At 37.6% G+C, this 27,489-nt stretch overlaps 1 protein-coding gene across 6 annotated transcripts in view; it reads right to left on the reverse strand.

Annotated features, from left to right (window-relative positions):
- AGAP1 (ArfGAP with GTPase domain, ankyrin repeat and PH domain 1) overlaps window positions 1–27,489 on the reverse strand; it is a 406,754-nt gene that overhangs the window by 286,013 nt on the left and 93,252 nt on the right. For all 6 annotated transcript variants that reach the window (XM_060783920.2, XM_060783904.2, XM_060783913.2 and 3 more), the window contains 3 exons: window positions 20,743–20,828; window positions 16,025–16,166; window positions 11,569–11,703 (listed from right to left, as the gene is read on the reverse strand). In XM_060783920.2, coding sequence (XP_060639903.2) covers window positions 11,569–11,703; window positions 16,025–16,166; window positions 20,743–20,828 — 363 coding nt within the window. The remainder of the gene's footprint in view (window positions 1–11,568; window positions 11,704–16,024; window positions 16,167–20,742; window positions 20,829–27,489) is intronic.

Below are 27,489 nucleotides of genomic sequence, written 5' to 3' on the forward strand. Positions count from 1 at the left end.
TAAAGCCTACCCACCTAGGGTTTTTTTTTTCATATACCATCTGAAATCAGATTGGCAAAGATGCACAGAGAACTATTTTGTCTCAAGTTCAGAAATCAGCTTGTCGTTCATTCAAATGTTGACCACATTGGACCAATTGCCTTCTATACTGCCGAGAAACACTCCTGGTCTCTTCACCATGGTTACTGGATCAGGGCTAGTCCATGGCATCACACACTCCCAGCCTCTCACATACAATCTGCTCTTGTTGGCTTAATCAGATTTGTAGCCATACCAATCCTGGCATTACTTGATTACAATATGAAACCATAATTAAAGGAATGGGCCATGTTAGTTAATGGGTAACGATGGTCAAAACTGGCCGGAATATCCTAAACATCTTTGCCATCTTATTTGATAGGAGTTACTAAATGTCGTCTCCTTTAAATCATCTGCCTTTGCTTTTCACAGCACCCAATCCAAGTCCTGTTTCAGAAGCATAATTGCTTCACCTCTCATTACTGTGACATGGCTATACAGACATGCTATCTTTAGTCATTTCACTAATTAAATTACATCAAATTATGGCAAACTGGGGATATGGTATGACAGCAATATGGATTAGCAAATTATGCTTTTTTACCCATTCAAAAGTATGAAGACATTAAACTGTGCCTGCTGATATTAAATACTCTTTTAGGCATATCCCTTTAGTGACCATTTAAATTTAACACAGCACAAAAGATCAGAGCAAGCAGTATAACAATGTTACTCGCCATCAACAGACATGGAGCCAGTGATGTGAGATGGGAATAATACTGGCTACGCTGAACAGAAGAAAAAATAATACATTGATGGAATACATGGTGAACAAAAGCAAACACTACTCTTGCAGATTAATGACACGTCACACTAATTCCAAGAGGCTGAAATCATAAATGAAGAGTAGAACACAGTAATTACTCCACTGTCTTATCAAAAGGAATTAGCTTTATTCAGATAATGTTGAGAGTATCTATTTTGATAAGCATACAATATTTTACCCAGTAGCAGACACCAAACGCACATTCCATTTTACTTCCAGCCATTCGGAGTATGGGTGCTCTGGCACACGATAGGAACCTATGAAAAACACAGCTGCCATTCTGTTAACATGGTTGTCAGCCAGATGCCTCTGGGCAGCCCACACTCCAGACACAAGCAAAACTCTGGCCTGCAAAATCTGCACTGTGAAATGGAAATGACTATACGCCAATGACCTCCCCAGTCCATTTGACTATCATTATGTGCACTGCACCTATGTTTTCTTTAAAACTAAGCACAATCAAGTTCTCTTCTGCTTAGAGGCTTTTAAGATTGAATGTTGAATTTAAAAGCAGAAATGTTTATGACACACTGTCCTCATAACATCGGTGAAGCATTTTTCCACTGACGAACTTCTAGAAGACATTCTGATACTTCATTACTTTCCATTCTTAGTTAATTTGCAATTTCAAATTGGCTACTTTTAAAAAGTATTTACAAATATCAATTGCTGGTTTCAGATTCTCTTAAATATGTACCTGTATTCTCCAGCAAAACAGGAGCTGGTGAAGTCCCCAAAGCTGATGATCCATAGACAGACACCAAAACTTAACAGTAATTGTCCACATTTTAACATAGCATAAGAAAGTACCATAAATGACATACAGACAAAAAAGATTACAATGAAATCGTGTTCATGTGTGCGTGCATACACACTTATACAAATACACATACATACACAGCCATGGCTTGTGTTCCATATAATGAACGTTTCTGTATCTGTGGGGCGATAGAGGTAGAGGATATTACACATGTACTGTTTAGTTGTATTTTGTACAACAAAGAGAGAAATCAATACCTCGAACCATTCAATATACAGAAGACTCACTGGGATCCCCGTATCAAAACTACATTCTTAATGGCTGGCCAGAATGCTAAGATAACACACCAAACAGCCCTTTTCTTAAAGCAACGCAGCTGAGAACTATGTATCTGGAGGAGATTGGGGTAAACTGTAGGAGTGACGCAGATATCTGAAGTGGCTTGGGATTGTGTAATAGCTGGACTATTTTAACCTTTGTTTTAACCTTTGTTTTTAATTTTTGTGGTGTGAAATTTTACCTTGGCATTTTAATGATGATATTTTTAATTATCTTTTAACTTAATGAAGTTTGAATGTATGTTAGTTCACTATTATGGGAGTCTTAGGATAGTGATTACTGTCTATTTGTGTACGTTTCTGTTTTTGTTTTTAATGTTGATACGGTCAGTGAACTAATCAATAAACTTTGCTTTGCATAGATCCTTCTAGCAATAGCATAGAAGAATATATACTCAGCATTCTTCACCAATCACAGGTATTCAAAATTGAGGATCATAAAAACTGGGCTGAGAAAGGCGGTATACAAATATTGTAAATAAATAAATAAACTTTTCTCTATCACATATACCCCCCTTCCCAATTTACTCTGATGTTTTGTAATATGTGACTGAGTAAGATTTCTTTGGGAAGTAAAAAATAAACAGAAAGAAAGGGGTAAAAGCCTTTTAGTGGAAAGTTTTAATTCACTGATATGAAAACCAAAATTCATTCAAAAGCTCTAAAAATCACACTGGAACATCAGACTTCACACATAATTAAAACTGAATTAATGAAAATATTGAATTGTGAAAGAACCGTGTGTGGTACAATATTTTTACTGTGTTTTTCTAATTCAGCATCCCAAAATATGTTAACAGCAGCTACAATACTAAAAAAAAAAAAGCTTTTTCATCACAGGCCTTGATCTATCTGACATGCATGTTTTCCCATGGCTCTCTGCTGATTTAACTGGCTAAATGTTTTAGAAATTTTTCATTTTCCCTAACCAAATAATCCCAGTTCTTACTGGCTTCCCTCAAAGATCCAATTTAAAAGCTGTCCTATGTTGTTTCAATATTAAGCACCAGAGGCCTGATTCCATTCTTGTGTAAATAAAGTCCGTCCCCTTTTGTACAGACCCATTATATCCCAAAACACTCTGTAAGTAAATGGAAAGGTTTCCCCTGACATTAACTCCAGTTGTGTCCAACTCTGGGGGGTGGTGCTCATCTCAATTTTTAAGCCAAAGAGCAGGCTTTGTCCGTAAACACCGCCAAGATCATGTACCTTCCCACCGGAGTACCTACTGATCTACTCACATTTGCATGTTTTCGAACTGCTAGGTTGGCAGAAGCTGGGGCTAACAGTGGGAGCTCATGCCGCTCCCTGGATTCAAACCTGTGACCTTTCGATCAGCAAGTTCAGCAGCTCAGTGGTTTAACCCACTGCGCCACTGGGGGCTCCTAAAAACACTCTGTAGCACCTACTAAATTAAAAACCCTACTCACTGTCTCGTCTAAGCATTTCAGATAAAGGTACCTTGGATAGTTGGACTGTAAGCCTCCTTCATAGTGGCCTAAATAACTTCACTGGCCCCTGCCCACATTTTCCTCATCACACTGGTGTCAGCATCACTGTAACTACCAACCCCAACCTAGCAATATCTACCAGAAGCCTTTCTGTGTATTGGGGGCATATCATCAGCATGTAAGAGTATATATTTATCCACCAAGATTTGGAACCCTTCTAAAATTCAGTGACTGGAGAGGTGGCATCACCCTGGGATTGAGTCACTATATCATTCAGAATACATTGCCCCTTTGCTTTTCTCAAGTACTTTTGCTTAAAGTGAAATATCATGCTCCCTTGGACCGACTTGAAACTACAATAAGCACCCACGATGCACAAAGTCAGTGCAAAACATGGAAATAACTCCCCATAGTCCTGCTGGCTTTCTTTTGCAATGGATGTTTATCACTTTTATAAACCGCCTTGAGTCGTCTCCGGGCTGAGAGGGGCATTATACAAATATAGTAAATAAATAAATAAATAAATAAATTTTGGCCTTGTTCACCTGAAATTCTGGGTTATTTATTACACTATGTATCACAATTTTTCTTCCTAAGTCAAAAATGTCATTTCCTAATTGGCTATATCATAAAAACATGGAAAAGATGTATTAAACCACAAAAACTGTTTCTGCAGGACATCCTGCAGCACATTTTGCTATAGTTTTTCAGTGAATATCTCGTAGAGTCTCATCCAATTCAACACAGCCACAAAAATGAAGTTTCTGGAGTATAACAACTACTTTCAAAATAAGCACAGCAGAATTAAACAGGAAATTACGCTTTCTAATCAGGAACAGAAAATCTTCCAAATTCTGTTACATACTGTTATTGGCTAAGAGGGAAAATCGTCTGTCCTGGCTTTCTTGCCTTGTTGTTTAACTCGTATGGATGTGTAATCCTTTCCCCCTCTTTTGTTACTTTGTCCCCAGGGCTTATCCTCCCTCTCAGAGAAGTGGTTTCCCTCACAACCATGACCTGTATGAAATACAGCCATAGATAGCGTTCTCTAACTGTGTTTACAATCAATTCAGTTAGAAATCCTTGCTTACTTAGCGCTGCACTAGATTCCAGTGAAGAGGAATGTAGGTCATTTTCGTCCCCAGGGAATGGAGATGGTTTTGGTTGGGGAGTGGACAACGGGAAAGAAACCAAGGAGAGGATATAGTTAGAGCCTCTCTGGGAACGCAAAGGGCTGAGTCACTGTGAGTTCAACTCAATATGTACATTCGGGATTATAGTTTAGTTAAAACTGAGCTAAAACATCAGCTAAATCTGAGCCCATTGTTCCTGAATTTAACATTTGAATACGCAGTTTTTCTTTTATCTACATATTGTTTTACTATATATGACACTTACCACTGAATAACTTAAGTATTCATTTTAGTTCCTTTCCAGACTTAAAAGTATCCAGATGAGGTTTTCTGCAATACTACTAAACCTCCGCTTCTTTACCCTATATACCAGGGGTCCTCAAACTTTTTAAACAGAGGGCCAGGTCACAGTCCCTCAAACTGTTGGAAGGCCGGATTGTAATTTGAAAAAAAAATGAATTAATTCCTATGCACACTGCACATATCTTATTTGTAGTGCAAAGAACAATTTTAGCAAATATAAATTTATTCATATTTCAGTGAAAAGTGTGGGCTTGTTTTTGGCTGATAAGATTGTTGTTATTGTTGTGTGCTTTCAAGTTGTTTCAGACTTAGGTTGACCCTGAGTGAGGGCCGGGTAAATGACCTTGGAGGGCCGCATTTGGCCCCCGAGCCTTAGTTTGAGGACCCCTGCTATATACTCTTGAATAAGTTGACTTCATGTACAAATCAAGGGGAGGCTTGGCGGACAAAATTATGGATCTCACTAAGGGATAAGTTGAACTTAAGGCATGTAAAAACAAAATATGTCTCTCTCCTTTTAAACATGCATGGAGAAGACATATCTTTAGGAAGAGCTAAAGAGAAGACAACAGCCTGTTTATTTAAGGATTACAACTGGGGTGGTATACAACTGGGGTGCTATAGAAAGACAGGGAAAGGAATATAAATGAGGTGAATGGATTGAGAATGCGGCCTGAAAAAAAGAGGGGTAGAACAATAAGGAAAGAAATCTGTATCAATTAGAGACGAAGTGTGAAGTCAGTGACAAGAGGAAGAGTACCCAAAATGGCAGGGAGCACAGAGAATTTCTAGCAATGAACTATGGATAAGGCAAGCCAGTTTGTGTGTGTTGATTTTTTAAAAACCTTTCCATGAGTATACACAGTAAAACTTGATGGGATTTATGCTACTGTTTTTAAAAAAGAATTACAGTGGAGCCTCAACTTAAGAGCATTTTGAATTAAGAGCTAATGCAAGAGGGAGAGCTAGCACTAGCGGAAGCACTGGCAGGAGAGTACAGGGCTTTAGGGATTCAAGGGAGCAGCCTCCGTGCCTCGTGTCCTTGTCCACATTGGAAGGTTGTTATCTGCTGCGCCCACGTCCGCTTTGAGGAACTTTGGGTTAGTGGATTATGTGGGGTTTTTATTCCAGTTATGTTTGTCTTCATGAAGAGGGAGGGAGAGACAGCAAGGGGTGGGGAGGGGTGTGGGGAGGCTGAAAATGATGCTTCTTCCTTTTCACTTTGTGCTTCCTTGCCACAACTTTGTGCTTCTACCATTTTAAAGTTGATCTTTCTTTTTTAATGTGTTTTAGTTTATGGATGGTTTTGTTTTTATGGAAATTGGTCCCACATTTGTCCTACATGTAAGCCTCCCTGAATCATAGAATAGAATCATAGAATCAAAGAGTTGGAAGAGACCTCATGGGCCATCCAGTCCAACCCCCTGCCAAGAAGCAGGAATATTGCATTCAAAACACCCCTGACAGATGGCCATCCAGCCTCTGCTTAAAAGCTTCCAAAGAAGGAGCCTCCACCACACTCCGGGGCAGAGAGTTCCACTGCTGAACGGCTCTCACAGTCAGGAAGTTCTTCCTAATGTTCAGATGGAATCTCCTCTCTTGTAGTTTGAATCCCTTCGGGGAGATAGTGGAAGGGTATAAAAATAAAGTAGTAGTAGTAGTAGTAGTAGTAGTTCCATGTAAATGTGCATTTATACATTATTTGTTATTTATAAAGTACATTTTCTTATTTAAAAACACGCAACAAAATAAATTGGGGGGAGGAGGTTCGGGGGGGCCAGAAGAGATTAATAATATATCAATGCATTTCAATGGGAAAATTTGCTTTGAAATAAGTGTGTTCTGAGTTAAAGAGCATGGTCATGGAACAAATTAAACTCTTAAGCCAAGGAATCACTGGAGTTCTGGAAGTGTTTTTTTTTTTTTAATTTAAGGGCCCAAGTATTATATAAACATTTGCAAAAACTCACGTGCTTAGACCAGACTGATAAACTAACTACAGAAAAAGAATTAGGAATCCTAAAGGTATTTAAGTATGGAACCTTCATTTTAAACTACATGGAATTTCTTTCACATATCAAATTATTTCAAGAGATGGAGTATGTATATTTTCTAGCACCCATTTTTTAATTTTACATGATGCACAAGATGCAATAAAGAGACAAGATGCTTCTGAGCAAAGGCCAATATGTTGCAGGAATAATAAATACCATGATTATGAGTTAATGCTTATTTAAACTTTCAAACTAACGGAGTAGTTACAATACCTTCTTTTCCTCTTTTAATTTTTAACACTGTAATTTGAAAAGCCCATTCACAGGAAAATATATTCAGAATAACACAGCACAGCGTAAGAAAAGCTGATTTCTTCATGACGAATCAGTGCACACTAGTTTAGTGTGTGTGTGTATGTATATATATATATATATATATATATAGAGAGAGAGAGAGAGAGAGAGAGAGGGAGAGTGTCAGGAGTGACTTGAGAAACTGCAAGTCGCTTCTGGTGTGAGAGAATTGGCCGTCTGAAAGGATGTTGCCCAGGGGATGCCCGGATGTTTTGATGTTTTATCATCCTTGTGGGACGCTTCTCTCATGTCCCCGCACAAGGAGCTGGAGCTGTTAGAGGGAGCTCTCCCTGGATTCGAACCTGTGACCTGTCGGTCTTCAGTCCTGCTGGCACAGGGGTTTAACCCACTGTGCCCCCGGGGGCTCCAGTTTAGTTTAGTTTAGCATATGTTAGGATCTTAACACAATTCATTTGAGGAGAGTTGCTGATGGATCCAAGCCAAAATGGGGAAAGCACCTTTGATAACCGATTGCACTGATGTCAAGTTTCCTTTAAGAAATGTTAACCAAGGTGAAGCAAAGCCAAGATGCTAGCACTCCAATGGGAATAAACATCTTTACTAAATGTTGCAAAGTTAAGCATTGGAGAAACAACCAAAATAGGTCCCCAAAAATACAGTCACTCATTTCAAAGGAAAAAACAGTTGGCAGATGGAAGTTGTGCTGAAGCAGAATTTCCACAAGAGGGAGCCAAAACACCCATTTCAAGCAAAGTATTTTTTTATGGAGCTATACTTGTTCATTCACAAAGATTTTGCAGGACCTTCTATGCTTAACCGTAAGAGCATTATTCCAAATTCAAGGAACTGCCTAATCAACTTTATGTGTGTATCTATTTTTTTCTTAATCCTAAAATTTACCCCCAATGTACAGTATATAATACTACTACTAATAATATGATATTATAATTATATATTTATATTACATGTAATATTACTAATAATATTACAGTATAATTGATATAGTGCAATATAGCAATATTTAAAACTGATATTGTACTATATTAATAATATATTGTATGTATATATACCTTGTAAGCCGCTCTGAGTCCCCTTCGGGGTGAGAAGAGCGGCATATAAATGTCGTAAATAAATAAATAAATAAATAATATTGCTCTTTCTTGCTTCTCCCAATTCTACCTGGATGGTGGTAATGCAAGTTGTATTTGTTTACACACAAAGCAAATACCATTTCAGCATTTCTTGTACATTATATATATATATATATATATATTTCTGTACATGATTGGAAATAAACCTTTCTTCCTTCATCAACCAGATAACTGTAGATTCACCCCCTCCTCCACAAAAATTCTGTCTATAAAATAACTGCATCTACATTATCTAACATTTTGGACAAGAACAATTATCATCTACTTCCTTAATAAATAATCAGATTTTCCCTTATATTACTGCTGTGAACTCTCAGAATTTTTATGTTGAATGTTTTTATATTGTGTAAATGCTATTTTAGATTGTAAATCGCTCGGAGCACCTTGGTGGAGAGCGACTAATAAAAAAATAAAGTGAAGTGAAGTGAAGAAGTGAAGAATAGAAAAGGGATGATTGAATGAGAAACACAGCAAATATAAAAATGAGATATGTAAGACAACGGAACAGATAGGAATGCACAAATACAAAGGCAGCAAGATGATACCTTTATCGGGATGTATTTTTACAATGTGAGATGTGTAAGGTTTGTTTACAGATCTCTTTCTTCCAGCTGGATGTATTAAAATGTAAAAAAATCGATTTCCAGCTGGATGTAAAGGCACAAACCCTACTCTTAGGCCTCTTCTACACTGACACATAATCCAGATGATCAAATCAGATAATCCATATTATTTACTTTGAACTGGATTATTTGAGTCCACACTGCCATATAACCCAGTTCAAATCAGATAATTTGGATTTTCTATGACAGTGTAGAACAGGGGTCCTCAAACTAAGGCCAGGGGGCCAGATACGACTCTCCAGCGTCATTTACCTGGCCCTCGCTCAGGATCAACCCAAGTCTGAAGCAACTTCAAAGCACACAACAACACCAATAATCCTATCTCATCAGCCAAAAGCAGGCCCACACTTCCCATTGAAATACTAATAAGTTTATATTTGTTAAAATTGTTCTTCATTTTAATTATTGTATTGCTTTTAAATGTTTTTTGCACTACAAATAAGATATGTGCTGTGTGCATAGGAATTCATTAATTTTTTTTTTCAAATTGTAATCCGGCCCTCCAACAGTTTGAGGGACCTAGCCTTCTGTTTAAAAGGTTTGAACACCCCTGGTGTAGAAGGAGCCTAAGTTCTAACTAGAGTAGATCCACTGAATCAACCAGATTTCCACAAGTGATTCTTTGCAAAGTTATCATTGAGTCAATGAATCTATTTGGGATAAACAAGAGGATTCAGGTCACTGTTATTCATCCAGTCTGGAGTCAAGATTTGCAATGAAAGCAGAAAACTAGGGCAGAACTAAGACTCCTGCCTTTTAAAAACATTTAGTTTGCAAAGTTTTAAAATTTTGCTTATATGACATTAAAAATGGAACAGAAACATAGTAAAATGATGTACCAGTATCTATACTCACCCGCAAGAACAGTTTTAGACCTCTAGCATAAAAAGAATGGGTTGGTTTAAAAAAGCAAATCATGCGAATATTAGCCAGCTCTCACACAAAAGAAGTCCTAGTAACTGACATGTCTACATGGTACATTCAAGTGCTGTCTTTGCTAACCCCAGCCATGTTGGCTTTCAAAATGATGTGCTAAATCTACAGCCGTTGTAGGTAGGCAGTTTCTAATGTGATATATATACCCACCAGAATCTAGCTCTTGATGCTTCTAATGATACAATCCTCCACTAGCACAACTTTCCACTCCAGAATGACTCTTCCATGAAGTACCGAATATAAGCCGAGTTTTCAGCCCTCGGCTTATATTCGAGCCAAACAGCGGCGGGCTCCATTGTTGCCATTGCTTTCACCCATTCTTCTGCCCCCTGGTCTTGTCTTTCCCTCAGCAGCCTCCTCCTCCTCTGCCTGGCCGCAGCTAAAAGGAGAAACGGGGGGCACACGCGCGGCAAAACAAGAAGGGAGGGAGCTGTACACCTCCGTTTCTCCTTTTGTCGCCCCACATGCACCCTCTGCTCTTCGCGCAGCAACCCAACTGGGTTGCTGTTTGAGAGAAGACAGGGTGTGCGCATGGCGGCAGAAGGAGAAACTGAGGCCAACGCGTGGCAGGACAAGCGGGGGGAGATGCGCTCTGTTTCTCCTTCTGCCGCCACACGCATACCCTCTCTTCTCTCGGGTTGCTGCGTGGAGAGCAGAGGGCACGTGTGCAGTGAGAGAAAGGAGAAATGGGAGCCCCATGAGAAAAAGGAGAAATGGAGTCGTGCTTCCCTCCTTGCTCATCTCGCCACATGTGCGCCTCTGTTTCTTCTTCATCTGTTGGGTGTGCTTTAATTGTGCTATCCCTACATGAAGGCAGAATGAAGGGGGTTGGACTAGATGATCTTTAGAGATCCCTTCCAACTCTGGTATTATTATTATTTTTAATATTATTAAGCCTATGTTGGAAGCCACCCTGAGTCCCCATAGGGAAATAGGACAGGGTATAAATAAATTATTATTATTACTATCTTTCTTAAGTTATTCTTGATACCATGTTGTTTTTGTTGACTCTCCTTTTCTACTTAAAGAGCTAGTTTACTGTTTTTCTTTGAAATACAGTAAATATTCAAAAACATTTAACCTACGATGTCTCAATTAATGTAATTTTATTAGTATCTATTTTTATTTTTGAAATTTACCATTAGCTGCTTCATTTTCCACCCGCGGCTTATACTCAAGTCAATAAGTTTTCCCAATTTCTTGTGGTAAAATTAGGTGCCTCGGCTTATATTTGGGTCGGCTTATACTCAAGTATATACAGTAAGTCCTTTCTTCTTAAAGTGATGTGGCACTTCCCCTAAATTCTATCTGGGCAGTGTTAGTGCAAGTTGCAGTTGCATATGTACAAAGCAAATACTCTTCAGCACCTTGTACATTGCCTTTCCTGTGCAGTAGTTACTGAATATTAAGTGGCTGTTCATGATGCTTATGAGCAACACTGTACTTTCAAGATTGCTACATATGAAGATGAGATTGGGGAAAAGGTAATGTTTAAGAGAGAAGCAGAGCCCCATTTTTCTCCTAAGAAATTCCTATGCTAAGTAAGGCAGTTCCCCACATAGAAAACAAGAAGATCAGTGACAAAAACAAACAAAAGCAAACACAAATTTAGTGGACATTACAAGTGGACATCACAAGTGGACATTATAAGAATTATTAATCGATTTCATAATCACTAGTAGAAATAATTATTACACTGAGCAGGAAAAGGTTACTTTACCATCCTGAAAGACTCTCTCCACATTCAGTCCATAGGTAGCACAGGTTTCATAGTAGGTGCATCTTTTCAAATCATTTGACAACTTTCGTGCTCTGCCGTCATCAATTACACGAGGGTTACTGGAACTTATAGCATCTATTCAGAAAAAAGAGATTTTTTTCCAGAAAATACTTAAAATACAAGACTGCTTAATATTCGTTTTACTTTTCTGGAGCTTTTTGACTAAACAGTCAAAACAGCCAAGCCAAATAAATAAATAAAGTGCTATTATTTCATATTGTTTTAAAAATATTATCTGCTTCCCATTTATGAACAGCCAAAGAAGCTTGGCAATTCAAATTCCTACCCAAAAAAGAAAGATCTATAAGAGACAGAGCGAATAAGAAAGGGCACTCTTACTTCATAGTCCATTAACAGTACAAATGTTTGGAAAATTCAAAGAGCCTCTCCGAGAGACAGCCCTCTGAGCAGACCAAGTTGCTCGTTCTGCAAAGATACACTTGGGTTCTTTTTAAAATATATATATATATATATATATATATTATTTTATCATAGTTCAATACATTTGTGATACATTGTTTGTTTTACAGCAGATACATACTATTCAATACAAGCTACCATACTTTAACTTTTGGCATCTACTGTTATTTTTCTGCTTATACATGTTATCTATCTCTCACCACTGTGCTCCCCCCTCCCCCCAAGCCACAGCTTTTACATATCATCTGTCCAAAATTTCAATTCCTCTTGTGGAGGTGCCTTTCCCTCTTTCTTATTTACTCTTTTTAAAATAAATTTTCTCCATACATCATCAAAATCACTTTGTTTCCATATACCTCTTTTAACTTTTAATATACATGTCAGCTTATCATTTGTTGCCAAGAGACACTTGCGTTCTAGTCTAGGGAAACTGAGAAGCTATAGTAAACAAGAGTCATATAAAGCAAGTTCTTGCTGCTTTGTTTTCCAATAGTTTTCCAGCACCATATCACAGGCACGTCTGGCGGGGACGAGAGAGAGGGCCTTCTCGGTGGTGGCCCCCCGGTTGTGGAACACTCTCCCTGTTGACATCAGACAGGCGCCCTCCCTTATGTCTTTCCGTAAGAGCCTAAAAACATGGTTATTTGAGAAGGCATTTAACTAAGTGCTACAATAATTTGGTAAAGACGACTGGAACGGAATATGGATTATGAGACTGGTTACGATTCTACTTGAGACGGAGCGGATTTTTTAGTGTAACTATATAACTGTTGTATTATGGATATGTTGTTTTTTGTTATTGCCTTTTGTAAATTGCCTTTTATATGTTGTACACCGCCGTGAGTCGCCCTAAAGGGCTGAGAACGGCGGTCAACAAATGCAGCTAATAAATAAATAATAATAAATAATAAATATCTTAAATGTCTGGTAGGCAAGTGCAATCCATGGTTCTAAATTACTTACAAAACTAAAGTTCTGGTGGTGAAAACTAGGGGGCGCTCGTGCTTTGCTTCTACAATATTGCTAAAGTTCTGGTGGTGAAAATTAACACAACTTTCAAAATTTCATTATAAATGGCAGTTCCTAATAGGTTCTGCCATAAAAATCACCAATAATGAAATAATAATGAAATTTTGAAAGTTTTGTTAGAGTTCTGAAATTTTCACCACCAGAACTTTAGCAACACTGTAGAAGCAAAGCACCAGCACCCCCTAGTTTTCACAACCAGAACTTTAGTTTTGTAAGTACTAGAGAAAATGCCTCTAGAACATGGCCATATAGCCCGAAAAAACTTACAACAACCTACTTTAGAACCATTTAGAACCATGGATTGCACATGCCTAATGTCTGGTATTGTGGAGGAACCTCTGGGCTCTTCTAGCATGTAAAGAATGCAATCGTGTTTGCCAATGAAGTCATTAAGATAGAAAAAACGTACGAATTCTCCGCAACATAAAAAGTGGTATGATATTCACCAAACACAGCAGATCTTCAAGATCTCAGGTAATTGGGGTAAATCCTAGAAACTCTACTCTCTAAGATTACACTAACTGCAGGTCTCTTCCATGAGGCCTCACAAGTGCAATGTAAGATCAAGATATGGTGCTATTATTATTATTATTATTATTATTAATAATAATAATAATAATAATATATGCTAACAGGTTCTTTACAAAGTACAATTATAAAATGCAATCGCAGCTGTTTTAAAATGAAATAATTGATTTTGCTTGGGTTTGCATACTCTTATCCTACCTCCAGTCCTTCCAATTCAACCAGGAAACTGAGTTCAGTTTAGGTTTCACAGAATGCTCCTTTCTACCTTTTAAGCTTGAACATAAGTCCTTTGGAGAATAAGATTATCTCAGGCAGTGTATTCCAAAACAGAAGTCCATCTGCCAGTGTCACAGAGTGCATGTTTATCACCTGGAACGCTTCTGCTTCCTCAGATAATCCCTCTGCCGGACTTTATTCATACCTCAAACCCACTATTTAGGGCAGGCAAAGAAGCCTCCAACAAGAATATTCTATCTTATTTCCCACATTAGCAAAGCAGCTTTTTTTTGTTTTGTTCTAATATATTTATTCTAATATCCCACCTTGTCTTCAACACAATGTAGAAACTAGTTATAATATATGTAAGAATAACACAGAATTGTATCTATCAAGCTATTGTTGTTGTCGTCATAGTTACTCTTATTTCATTTTTAGTCTATCTCTCTCCCAAAAGTGGGATTCAGACTTGGCCACGGTGATCCATGCTCTCGTTACATCTAGGATAGACTATTGCAGCGCACTCTACATGGGGTTGCTTTTGAAGACTGCTCGGAAGCTTCAAATAGTCCAACAAGAGGCAGCCAGGTTGATAACTGGGGCGGCATACAGGGAGCATACAACTCCCATGTTACGCCAGCTCCCCTGGCTGTCAGTTTGCTACCGGGCACAATTCAAAGTGCTGGCTTTGGCCTATAAAGCCCTAAACAGCCCCAGCCCAAATTACGTGTCCCAACGCATCTCTCCCTATGAACCATTGCGTAGATTAAGATCCTCCGGGGAAGCCCTGCTTTCCGTCCCGCCATTGTCATAGGCACAATTGGTGGGGATGAGAGACAAGGCCTTCTCGGTGATTGCTTCCTGGCTATGGAACTCCCTTCCTGGTGAGATCAGGTCAGCCCCCTCCCTCCTGTCCATTAGAAAGATGGTAAAAACTTGCCTGTGGGACCAAGCTTTCGGGACAGGGAAATAAAGCGGCAATAGGAAAGATGACCAGGCCAATTAAATATGATGCGGATGACTAGGATGGTTTTAAATGGTGTATTTCAATATTTTGATAAATGTTTTTTTAATATTTATGTATTGTATGTGAATTTGTGTCCCAGCATTGAATGTTTGCCGTGTATATGCTGTGCTCCGCCCCGAGTCCCCTTCGAGGTGAGAAGGGTGGAATATAAATGTTTTAAATAAATAAATAATAAATAAATTCAAGGCAACTTACAAAGATTAAAATCAATACCAATAAAAAGCACAGACAGAACATCAGTAAAAAGTTTATATTAAAATAAACTTTTAACAAACAAAGTTAATATTAAAATTCTAGAGTTTTAAATATATATCTTCTTGGAATTTGTAATATTTTAATATTTTAAGCATTCTGTGTAAGAGGAATAGTGATGAAGAATTAGACAGAATAACTATAATTTTGTATAATGTTTTTCCCTTTACCTCCTCAAACCTCTTCCCCGGTGACATACTAGATATTTAATCTAAGAGTTAATTTACTAACAAAAACTCCGCTATCCCCACACTCCCCCCTTTTTCCATTTTAACAAATTGCTCCATTTCCCTCCTTTATGTGAAAAAAGATTCAATTAAAAACATATTAATAAGGAAAATATACTGATTATATGTAAAAGAGATCTGTAAATATCTCTATTTACCCAAGAAAAACTGGAGTAACATAATCAAGCCAGGTGAAGGAAAACTCTAAACTAAGGTCCATAAAGTTTCTCGTCTAGTCTGTATCTTTTCAACCTGTTATCTCTCATTAGCAATAAAATAAAATTTAAAGCTACAGGGTTAACATGTAAATGTATGTGCATGTGTCTCAAGCTGCCAGTTGCATATAATTTTTTAAGGCAAGTAATACTGAGGAGTGATATCCCATGATCTTCTCTTGGAAGTCCTACTCTGCTTAGCTTCCAGTATCAGACAGTATCTGGTGCCTTCAGGGTACTTTGGCCTAAGTTTTAAATAGCCTTACAGAAAACTAACCACGCAGTCTGACGAGGCAGAAAAAAGTGCTGTTTTGAAGACTGTTCACTTTTCAATGTTGGTAAAAATATGTCAAAACTGGTAAGAATTATACCTGGCTCTGCCCACTCTGCCCATGACACCACCTATTGATGGAATACCCCAAGCAAACTTCCCAACTAAATTAAGTGATTTCCAAGAAATATGCACAGGAGACTTCACTTACCCTGAGTTCCCACTAGTACCATTGGGATTTCATTAGTGTTACGATAGTTTGCCATACGGCTATAGTAGTGGTAAACAGTCTGGAAGCTAATTTCATCCTCGAGACTGAAGACAAATATAACAGCATCCACCCACATGGCAAACTGCAGGGCAGAAAAGGAGATAAACACTCAGTGAGATTTTTACAGATAGGATACTCTTGAGACCAAGCAGCAACCATTAAATCAAGGAGCTAATGTCTAAACTGGCACTAGGTTATAAGTGGGACATCTGGCAGTAAATGTTTTACTATACAAGAATTATATGAATATTAGTGTAAGACAATAGCAGTTGTTATATTCTGAATTTCTAGAAGTGTCAACACAAAACATCTTTTTGATAGTTGTTTATAGCAGCTAGTTATTCTTTGATTGCAGCACATATTACTTCACTGCAAAACAAATATTTACAAAGTGATAGTTAACCACATCAGATCACATGTTTGGAAAGCTGTTCTATGTTCAAACAGCCCATAAAAAGATTGCTTATTTAAAATATTGTTTACCCATTTACATTGTGGACATCAGAGCAGGGTAAAAGAGAATAATCAGTATACAATAAATTATCATTTAAAAAACCCCAAAAATGGAAGGGTAAAATAATAGACAGATTGAATCAGCTACAGTAATTCAAATGTAATACAAGTCAATTGGAATCATCAGCTTGCCTTTACCAACGACAATACTATCAGAGTTTTGTGGCACTTCCAAACAGGGTGAATAATGGGGACCAGAAGAGATTTAATCTGTAATTCCAGAAATTTAAAAAAGAAAGTACTTGGTTACTGTGCCTCTCTGTTTCTCTTTGGCGCTGTAAGGAATTCAATTCTACTATGTGGCACAATGTGTTATTATTTTGAAGTCTCCTAGTTTTGTTGTGAAACTGCTTCTACAAGACAAAATCTGCTGATTGGGTTTTTTTAATCTCCTTTTATTTATTTGTTTTCAAGTTTTGTTAAGCTAGACTGTTGTTTTAGATATATGAATTTAATTTATTGTGATTTGTATTTTCACTGTGTATTGTATGGCATCGAATGGCTGACATTTATGTTGTAAGCCGCCCCAAGTCCTCACAGAAGATGGGCAAGGTATAAATAAAGTTGACTTGACAGTTTGGAGTTAAATACCTTAAAGGCACCAGATCCTGCCTCATCTTGAAAGACAAGTAGGACCAATTCTGGTGCGTACCTGGATGGGAAATTTGTTGTCAAGGCTATATTATTGGAGGAAGTAATGAGCAAAACCACCAGTGAACTGGCAAAATCCGATGAAATTCATGGGGCCACCATACAGTGGCACGCAACTTGAAGGTGTGCAGTGTGCTAAGGCAGTAGCCTTTTGAACTTGACTCAGAAATGAAATGGTAGACAGTGACATTCTTTAGGAACTGGAAAGATGTGATTCAGCTGGCAGAGCATCCACTGCACTGTGAACCAATTCTAGCCTCACTTCAACTGAGTGGAGGAAGCAGCAGAGAAAAGCATAAAGACAGCAGGTGGAGTAAATGGAAGCTACAAAGATTTGAAGGAGGGCAATGACTTGGTACCCAACAATGTCCTGCTGCTACTGTACAGTAGTGACTGTTGATGGAGGCCACTTTTTCCTCCTCTGCTTCTCGTGGACTGTGAGCAAGATGGGAACAGCCTGCTATCTCCACCCCACTTGGTTCAGTGTTTGTTCAATGGTTCTTCCCTCGCCCCGCAAGCATAGACCAAGTGGAACCTGGAGCAACTCTCACAAAACCCTAGAGTTTTTAACATCCAGAACAACTTTAAAAACTACAGATCCTCTGAAGATGCCAGTCAGATCCAGGCAAAACATCAGGAGAAACTGCTGATAGAACAGGGCCAAACAGCAACCACACAACACCCCAACTACAGAATTACTGCATATACATGTGTGTCAGGACCCAGTTTTCAGGGCCTTGATTCTGGCGCCAGAAATCAGGGCCCCTGACATAGAACTCTCTGATAAGACACCTGCAGCAATTGACCCTGAGAGAGAATGGTTAGCAGTTTTGGCGGGTGAATTACGCAGGGTTTTTTCTTGGCGGGAGTTACATTTTTGAATGTGGGGGAGAGTATATAAGGGAGTGCCAACCATTGCCAGGCACTCTCGGCTTTTTGCATGTCTATGTTTCCTGTAGTAAAGTTCTCAGTGATACCAGAGCGTTGTCCTGTGTCTTCATTTGGGAGCAGCTACTGTGAGCTGACACATGTGTATATATAAACTTAATGTATAAATCAAGGGCAGGTTTGAGAACCAAAAATATGGATTTAGATATGACTTGTTGATAAGTCAAAGATCATTTCACAGAGAGGGCAAAATAACCATGTTGCCTCAGGGACCAGCCGCTCCTGGCTGCCACCACCATTTCCCTAACCAGGCACTCAAAAAGGCCAGAAACAGCAGCTTGGAAGAGACAGTAGGAGAGGCCGGTGCCTTTACGGTTCTTCTAAGGACCTCTTGCCTCATCACAGAAAGGGGTGGCTCCTTTTCTGATATGGTTCATCACGTACACTGACCTATGAGTAAGTTAACCTAGTTTTAGGGGGGTGATTTGTTGACCACAATTGGTCAACAAATAGTTTTAGGGGGTTGATTTGTTGACCACAATTTCTAAACTTATACATGAGTAGTATAAAAGATTTCAGATATAGCTTCCTAAGGAACAATGCTCCAGTCTGCCAACTGATGAAGCATGAAGTGCCACTACTGTGAGGCTATGGGATCTAATCCATTCTGGAGCAGATGCTCAAATGATAAATTTATGTTTTCAAACCCTGTGTTGACAACACATTTTGTCCCAGTATTAAAGCCTTCTTGTTGCATAGCCTTCCGGCTCTGATTTTATCATTTCTTATTTGGCAAATGCTAATCTTCCTCATCTTCTTTTTATTTCTGTCTCAAGGGTAAGACTCATAAAACCTCCAGATACTGATACCAAAGGTGAGGAATACTGGGAGCTACAATCCAACGACATCAAGAGAGCCAAACCTGCTGCGGCTCTTCAAGTTAGACTTATCAGAACTAGCAAACTGATTCACAAAAATGTTGCGGTTAGTGCATATGCTAGCTGCAAGATTTTTCCATGCTCTGGTAAATGTGCATATCCATTTTTGGAAATAAAACTGCATAACATACTTATACATGCAAGCTGCTAAACTGAATGAACCAGGATGATGTGCTGTTTTCTTTTCCACAGCAATGAAAAGCAGAAGCAAAATTTAAATTGCTGCCCACAAGTAACACATTCTCAAAAAAGTTCTTTGGTATGTGACTTATATGACCGTAGAATATACCACTAAGAAATAACATTGCTAAGGAAGGAAGGATTCAACAGTGAACTTCCATGTCAAAAACAGTAGCATCCAGTAGAATAAGGAGTGGGGAGAGGGAGTATCCCCCATCTTGACCACTGCTCCCATGAGCCCCTCAAAACCCATGCAAAGAGACTCTAGGTTTCAGGGGCAATTGCAGGCTTAACATCCCTTATCTGAAATCTTGAAATCCAAAAATGTGCACATGGGTAACACAGTGGCATATTTGCTTTCTGGTAGTTGAATGCAGACCAATTTTACTTCATGCACAAACTTATTAAAAATACTGTATAAAATTACCATCAGGCTATGTGCATATATAATATGTGAAACATAAGTGAATTTAATGTCCCATCTCCAACTATGTCATTATGTACGTAAATTCAAATAGTGGTATTCCAAAATCCAAAACATTTCTTATCCCAATCATATTGGCTAAGAGATACTCAACCTGTATGTTGCATCTCAATACTTTTATAGACAAACGAACAGGAAGTTTTAGCTATTCAGACTATTGACTAGAAGGCATAATGTGTACTGGAGATCTGGCATATTTTGGTTATTTTAATGAAGACCATACTCCTATGTGAATGTATACCATATAACAAATTATGCACATCCCTGTTAACTTTTGATAATATATGCTTGGTGTATTTACAGTATTCAAAACTAACAGTAAGACATTGAAGTAAACATAAATCCCAATTCTCTTGCTGCTCAAAACCTCATAAAGAATTACCAGTATGAAACTTTGATACAAGATGAAAATATTTTGTTACATGTCAATACAGTGTCTTGGAGAAGCATTTGTTTGCCCTTTGACTTTTCCATATTTTGTTGTATTTACACAATTTGTTGTATTTACCCAATAAAAATATTTTGCCCTCTCAGTTTTGAAGACTATATGTATATACAAAAATATTTTGCCCTCTCAGTTTTGAAGACTATATGTATATACATATGTATGTATATATATACATACACCAAGTGGCAACAATGGCAGTTAAATCCATTTAAATTTCAAGCACAACAAGTCTAGGAATGAAAGATCAAATTCCAAAACTTTGCTTCTACTGGTAGTAGTTCTGTAAAGTTTAGCACACTTATATTCTAACTACTATTAGTAGTCGTTATCATCATATTATTATGAGCATCGTCACCATCACTATCATAACCACCAACATTTCAGGATTTTTTCACAAAAGGTTTAGAGGGATGTAACATGTCCTTCACATAATAGTTTTTGTGTGAATGCATTGTATTTCCAGGGGGAAAAAATCTCTGAAAATAATGGAAATCTTTTCTGTCAAAAAAGTAAAGTTTTGATCTAGTCCATTAAAAACATTACATGCAATGCTCACCTGGGCCTCTGGAGGACCTCCTTCATCTCTAATAAGCAGAAGATAACTCTGTCCATCAACTACTATCTCTTTCTTGAATCTCCCACCTGTTACATAAAACATCTTATTAGAAAAAAGTTCAAAATGCAAAAATAAAATAAATGTAAAGGCTTTTCTTGATGAAAATTATTCTGATTTATTCAGTTCTTGTAAGTAAAACAAGGCTGAAAGCCTGGGTGTTTACAGTTCAATCTACTATGAAAACACATTTCCTGCCTCTTGTTCTTCGTGTGCTTATGGCAAACCACCCATCAGTTTAATTCCAACTGTATCCAAAACTGAGTGATATCTAACTTTCCACAATGGGTGATCTTAAACTATTCATCTGTTTGAGTGCTTAATTTTCATCAAGAGAAGCCTAGTTCTATAAAGCAAAACACACATTATGACAAAGGTACTTCACTATTACAAAAAGATGTTGTTATGCTACAACATACAGTAGACAAAAATAAAAAGTATCCACTACAATAGTATCTGTTGTAGAGCCCAGTTTTTAAAATGGCTAAGTATATGAACTTAATCTACATCAGAAATGTGTTCTAAAATAAAACAATTTAGCAAGTGAACAAAAGAGGTGGGCCATGCACAGCTATTCTATAGGTTTTAAAAAATCATAATCTATGCTTACCTCTCTTAATTCATACTCTAAGCACCATGCTCTTTTACACATACTAAAGTGTAAATGCCAAATTATGTTAACCTAAGACTGGATTAATCAACATGGCCTACTTAAGATTTCAGTATGGATTTAAGTAATGCCTCAAAAAGTGATGGCACTTTAGTTGCATTAGAAAGGAACCTATATAAATCCATGTGATTTACACGTGTTAAAGTAACTGGAGGCTAAAATCCCATATAGTGCTTCCTACCCTAGCTGCTTGATGTCAGATGAAGAGAACAGGCCCATGCAGACTATAACGTTGGTCTAGGCACATTGGATAAGCTTCCCCACAAAGAGACTCCTAACACGATGTGTGATTCTGCCTCATTGGCAATGTGCACCCTTCTCTGTATGTTCTACTATCCTAGACTATCCTACTCGGACAACGAGGGATCGCCTAAGTAAGTAAGTAAGTCTCTGTATGTGATGTTGCTGGAAATCAGGAATCAATAGGCTGCCTTACAATTCAGCCCTACACGTGCTTGTTCAGAAATACATTTCACTAATTTCACAAGGCTGTTCATACTGTTCAAAAGATTGTGAAGGAATTATGTTCAGGTACGTCTAGGGTAGAATATTAACTCTATTTTATGTATCATGCCACAGGATGCATAAGGGCAGAAAAGAGGGGGATTATTCTATAACATCCAGAATATAGATCAGACTTTAAGATCATGAATGAATTTATCCATAAGTCAAATCTAGAAGGTGAGATCTTGCCCCAGTATTATTTACACATTTTACACAATGGGGTCTGCATTTTTCAGAGATGCTTCCCAATGCGGAACATTGCTAGCTAATTACAAAGGCAAAGAGTAATAGTTTCAGAAATTAATTTCCCAATCTCTCCCTTTTGTTTAGGATTTTCTTTACCCAAGCTGTTATGTCACTGTAAACAACTGACCACTGACATTCCTACAAATATATTTTTCTATGTTTCTGTAATAATTTTAAATAATGTTAGAAAACCTGCAATTTCTAACCATTTTGCTGGCCCACAGTAGACTCTTGTGTACAACTATATTTAGATTTATGTATTTGGAGGTGATACAGCAAAATGTATTCCTATGGCCAGGCCACCTAGATATGAAGTACATTAAGATAATTAAAATTATTTCCTTACTAAACTATCAGGAATATTGTACATTGAGCAAATTCAGCTTTGCTCAGTCACTAGGTGATTTGCCCTTTTCCATATTTCCTGTAAACTAAAAAGATCTGTGTATCAGCAATCCTAGATCCTAACCTTTTACTCCATGAGAAATACCATTCAAATGAAGGCAGTTTTACTTTTTCCTATTTTTAAAACTGATTTTGAAACAGCTAAAACACAGATATAGTTTGGAACAATGTCCATCACTATCATGTGATTACATACACACTGCAAAAAAATACCACCACTAAGTATTGAAAACAGTGAACCGCACTCCCTGTCTTCTTTTAGCTCATTACATTTTTTTCCCAAAAATCTGCTGTAAAGTACAAAAGAAGATCTTTCTCTATAAGCAAATGTAATAAATGCATACTGAATCAACACAAAGCGGTCCATCCATCTACTTTGCGATGCCAGCTAGGATCTTGCTACTTCTGTGTGCTTGTAAATGTGTCATAGGCCTTTGCTCTTTCAGAGGAATGTTGTCCTTCTGGCCTCCATTAAAACATATCATTCTTGCATGCATAGCCCCATCAGAACTGCCTTTAAGCTGTCCCAGAGAACAGGAGTGCTTGGGCTGACATTTCTTTAGATCTGCTTAAATTTCTTTTTCAATAAAGTGTTCTCAAGTCACCAAGTTAAGGGTCAGTTTCTATATATAATAAATTACTAGGTCTTTGTTAACTGTCCATGTCATCAGGATGGATTCATGGAAAAAAGTCAAGTTTTGTTCTTTGGGGATTAGGAACAGATCAAAGTTCTTGAAATGGCTAACAATCAAACACCTCTAGTTTGCGGGGGGGGGGGGGGGGAGGTTGTAAAACATCTAATAATTCAAAGATGTTTAGAAGCCTAAGGCAGAAATCCAAGAAGCTCATATGTCCTACATTAGAGCCACTCTGAGTCCCACGACGGAGAAAAGGTGGGATATAAAACAAAGTAAATAAATAAATACATCCAATGGCAACTGGGAAAAATCATAATTTATTGTGGCTCACAGTCATGTTGGCCACATGACCTTGGAGGCATCTATGGACAATACCAGCTCTTCGGCTTAGAAATGGAGATGGGCACCACCCCCCAGAGTCAGATACGACTAGACTAAATGTCATGAGAAACCTTTACCTTTACTTTAAAACTTATGGAACCCATCCCATTCAACTTGTGTGAACCTCATGCCCTCTTCTTTCACCATGAAGTTCCACATGAACAGAAATTCTAAAATTGTAGTGCGAAAATCACTTCTAGACTTATTTTTTAATACATAGTGACATCTCTATAGGAGTCACTGCATGATACCAACAGATCTAACCCAAGATTCTAATGTCTTACTTTTAGATTGGGAGTAACTCAGATACTTGTCTTGATAAATGAACTGAAAATCTTCTTTGGATAATCAAATCTATTTTTTTGTTGTTGTTGTTCATTCGTTCAGTCATTTCCGACTCTTTTTTTGTTGTTTATTTGTTGTTTATTTGTTCAGTCGCTTCTGACTCTTCATGACCTCATGGACCAGTCGACGCCAGAGCTCTTTGTCGGCCGTCACCACCTCCAGCTCCTTCAAGTTCAATCTAGTCACTTCAAGGATCCCATCCATCCATTCTTGTCTTTGGTCGGCCCCTTTTCCTTTTTCCTTCCATTTCCCCCAGCATCATTCACTTCACTTCACTTCACTTCACTTCACTTCACTTTATTTCTTAATTAGTCGCTCTCCACCAAGGTGCTTCGAGCGACTTCTCTAAGCTTTCCTCTATTTTCATGATGTGGCCAAAGTACTTCATCTTGGCCTCTAATATCCTTCCCTCCAATGAGCAGTCAGGCTTTATTTCCTGAAGTATGGACTAGTTGGATCTTCTGGCGGTCCAAGGCACTCTCAGAACTTTCCTCCAACACCACAGTTCAAAAGCATCTCTCGTCCTTCGCTTAGCTTCCCTATGGTCCAGCTCTCACATCCGTAGGTGACTACGGGGAATACCATTGCTTTAACCATGCAGATCTTTGCTGCCAGTGTGATATCTTTACTCTTCACTATTATATAGAGATTGGACATTGCTCTCCTCCCAGTGAACACGGAGGAGAGCAATCAAATCTATTACTCATTCGAAAAGTCAAGATTATAGCACAGAGGTCCATTGATTCAGTAGAGAACAAAGAATGCAAATATACAAATCTCTCAATCATTAATCACATTGCAACTATGAATGCATATACACAGATCTTTCAATCACTGATCACAACTATTTGCATTTATCTTTTTGAAAAAGCTGTGAAGGAAAGGAGAGATTTAAGCAGGTTTTCTCTATGTGTGGGCATCTGCCTTCAATAACCTGTCAACTTATGAATTTCACAGGTTTTTCTTAGACAAAGCATACTGGCAGAGAAGGTTCTGCCAATTCCCTTCTCCAAAATATAGCCTGTAACACCTGATATTCCTTGGTGGGTTCTTATCCAAGTACTAACTAGAGCTCCTGTTAAGCTTCCAAGATCAGACATGATCTGGTGCCTTTGGTGTATTTAGATTCAAGTAAATTTCAGCTTTAAAAATATGGGTCACAGAAATCTCTTGTTAAAGAGCAACTCAATTCTTCTGGTACTGAATGGGGAACCTATAAGAATACCATATGCTTTAATTTGGAGATACAATCACAACATTTAATGACTTTTAGATGTTCTTCAAGTCCAAATTAAATTTAAAATTATTTCTTTTTAAGCCTGTCTTTTTATGCTGCAGCATTACACAGATGAGTCCGCAATAAACCTGTAACATCTGATATGTGATTAGAATCAAACTTCTTTCATACCACTATTATTGTCCAAGGAATGTGCTAATAAATGCATAGTAGCGACAATGTCTTCTATCAGATATACCGTATTACCATTACAAACAATTCCATAAAGGTATTAGAAAATCATTATTCATTTGGAGATTTAAAATAATTACTACCAATTGGGAAAAAAGAGATAAAAGATGTTGCTATTTAGAGGGCACATCTATTATTTATTTATTTATTTACAATATTTCTATCCCGCCTTGCTCAAGCCCGAAGGTGACTCAAGGCAGCTTACACACTGGCAGCAATTTGATGCCATAACAATTCACAAGATACAATAAAAACATTTAAAACAACATTATAAAATCCATACAAAAACCATTAAAAACATATAATAACCAATGTCTACACAGACCACTTTTAATCAAACTTTCAAAATTTAATTACAATTTGTTGGCAAACTAGCTTGTAAATCATAAATCAATCTGCAGCTTTGCTCATGCTGTTCCTCCACAATGCAAGTTAGCCATTTTAACTTTAAGAAAATCAACATCAGTGTGCAATTTATGGTTCAAACATATGACAGTATCTTCTTTATGTATGCAATTACATAGATGACACGTTACTAACATGTACAAGAGATAGGCTTTTTCTACAATGGCCATAATATTGTAGAAACTTCTTGCTTCTGATGGGCATCTTAGTCCCTTCGATGCAGGCATTCAAGTAAGAACTGAAGATCTTTCTGTTTAATGCTCCCTTCAACTGAATTTATACTTTGCTTCTGTATTCAAATAATTATCACAAAACATTCTATTGCAGCCTAATGCCTTGCATTGGATTGTGTATTATACCTTGCATTATGCCTTATGTCTGACAGTGTGCAAAGAGTATCACAAATGGAAAGCATAACAAAGGCTTCCAGTTTTTTCCCCTTAAAAACTCAAAGTAAAGCATCAGCAAATAAAGAGGTTTTGGCCTTGTTTTATACATAAATATGTCCAATAAAAATCAATATCACTTTTTTAAAAACTTGCATCTAAATGTCTGCTTGATTTCTATGAATCCATACAGATATGAATGACACAGAAATATTATTTAAAATATATGTGCAACTGCATAAAATATACTTGCAAATGCAAAAAAACCCCCTATATTACTGTTCAAAGCTTTTTAATATTATATGAATGTGGGTCTTATTTTCTTTCACAATTAGGTCGCTGATTCTTATACTATTTTAAAATACAAACAGACAGTATTTTAGTTGGCTGCATGCATATATTGCTGACACAATAAAAATCTATATATTAATCTTCAGATGTAGCAATCTGTTTTTATGACATTCACATATTTAGTTATGTCTCAAATGGTAATTTATTTGTTATTTAAGGCCATGATAATTATGCTATTGTGTCATTTTTCCTCATGAACCGTAGATTTCAGAACATGCACTTCTGGAATTAATATGGCACTCAATTTTAAAGCAGTACTGCTATAAGAACTTGCAGATTTCCATCTTGTCTTGTTAAATATCCGGTGATTTAAAATGGGATTCCCAAACTAAGGCTAATGGGCTGGATATGGCCCTCCAAAGTCATTTACCCGACCCCTGCAGTAAACTTTAGACTGAGGAACAAGTCAAAAGTCTGAAATGACTTGAAAGCACACAACAACAATCCTAATTAACTTGATTATCTCATCAGCCAAAAACAGGCCCACATTTTCCATTGAAACACTGCTATGTTTATGTTGGTTAAAATTGTTCTTCATTTTAAATACTGTATTGTTCTTCATTGGTTTTTTTTTTCCATTACAAATAAGATATGTGCAGTGTGTGTAGGGATTTGCTCATTTTAAAAAAAACTATAGACCACCACCCCCTCCCAAAAGTCTGAGGGACCGTGAACCGGCCCGTGGCTTAAAAGTGTGAGGACCCCAGGAAGAAGCCTGGAGTTCTTCCTCAATCTTACTGTATCATTAGAATAAGGCATGCATGGCCTCTTTGGCAGTGAGTGTTTTACCAGTTCAGACTCATGTACCAGCTACAATCCTATTTGGACAGAAAGCTTGACTATGTTCTTGTGCAAGATTAAATTACTGCAGTGCATGATGTACTGTCTGCC

The sequence above is a fragment of the Anolis sagrei genome, chromosome 1 (genome assembly GCF_037176765.1).
Source record: "Anolis sagrei isolate rAnoSag1 chromosome 1, rAnoSag1.mat, whole genome shotgun sequence".
NCBI classification, from domain to species: Eukaryota; Metazoa; Chordata; class Lepidosauria; order Squamata; family Dactyloidae; genus Anolis; species Anolis sagrei.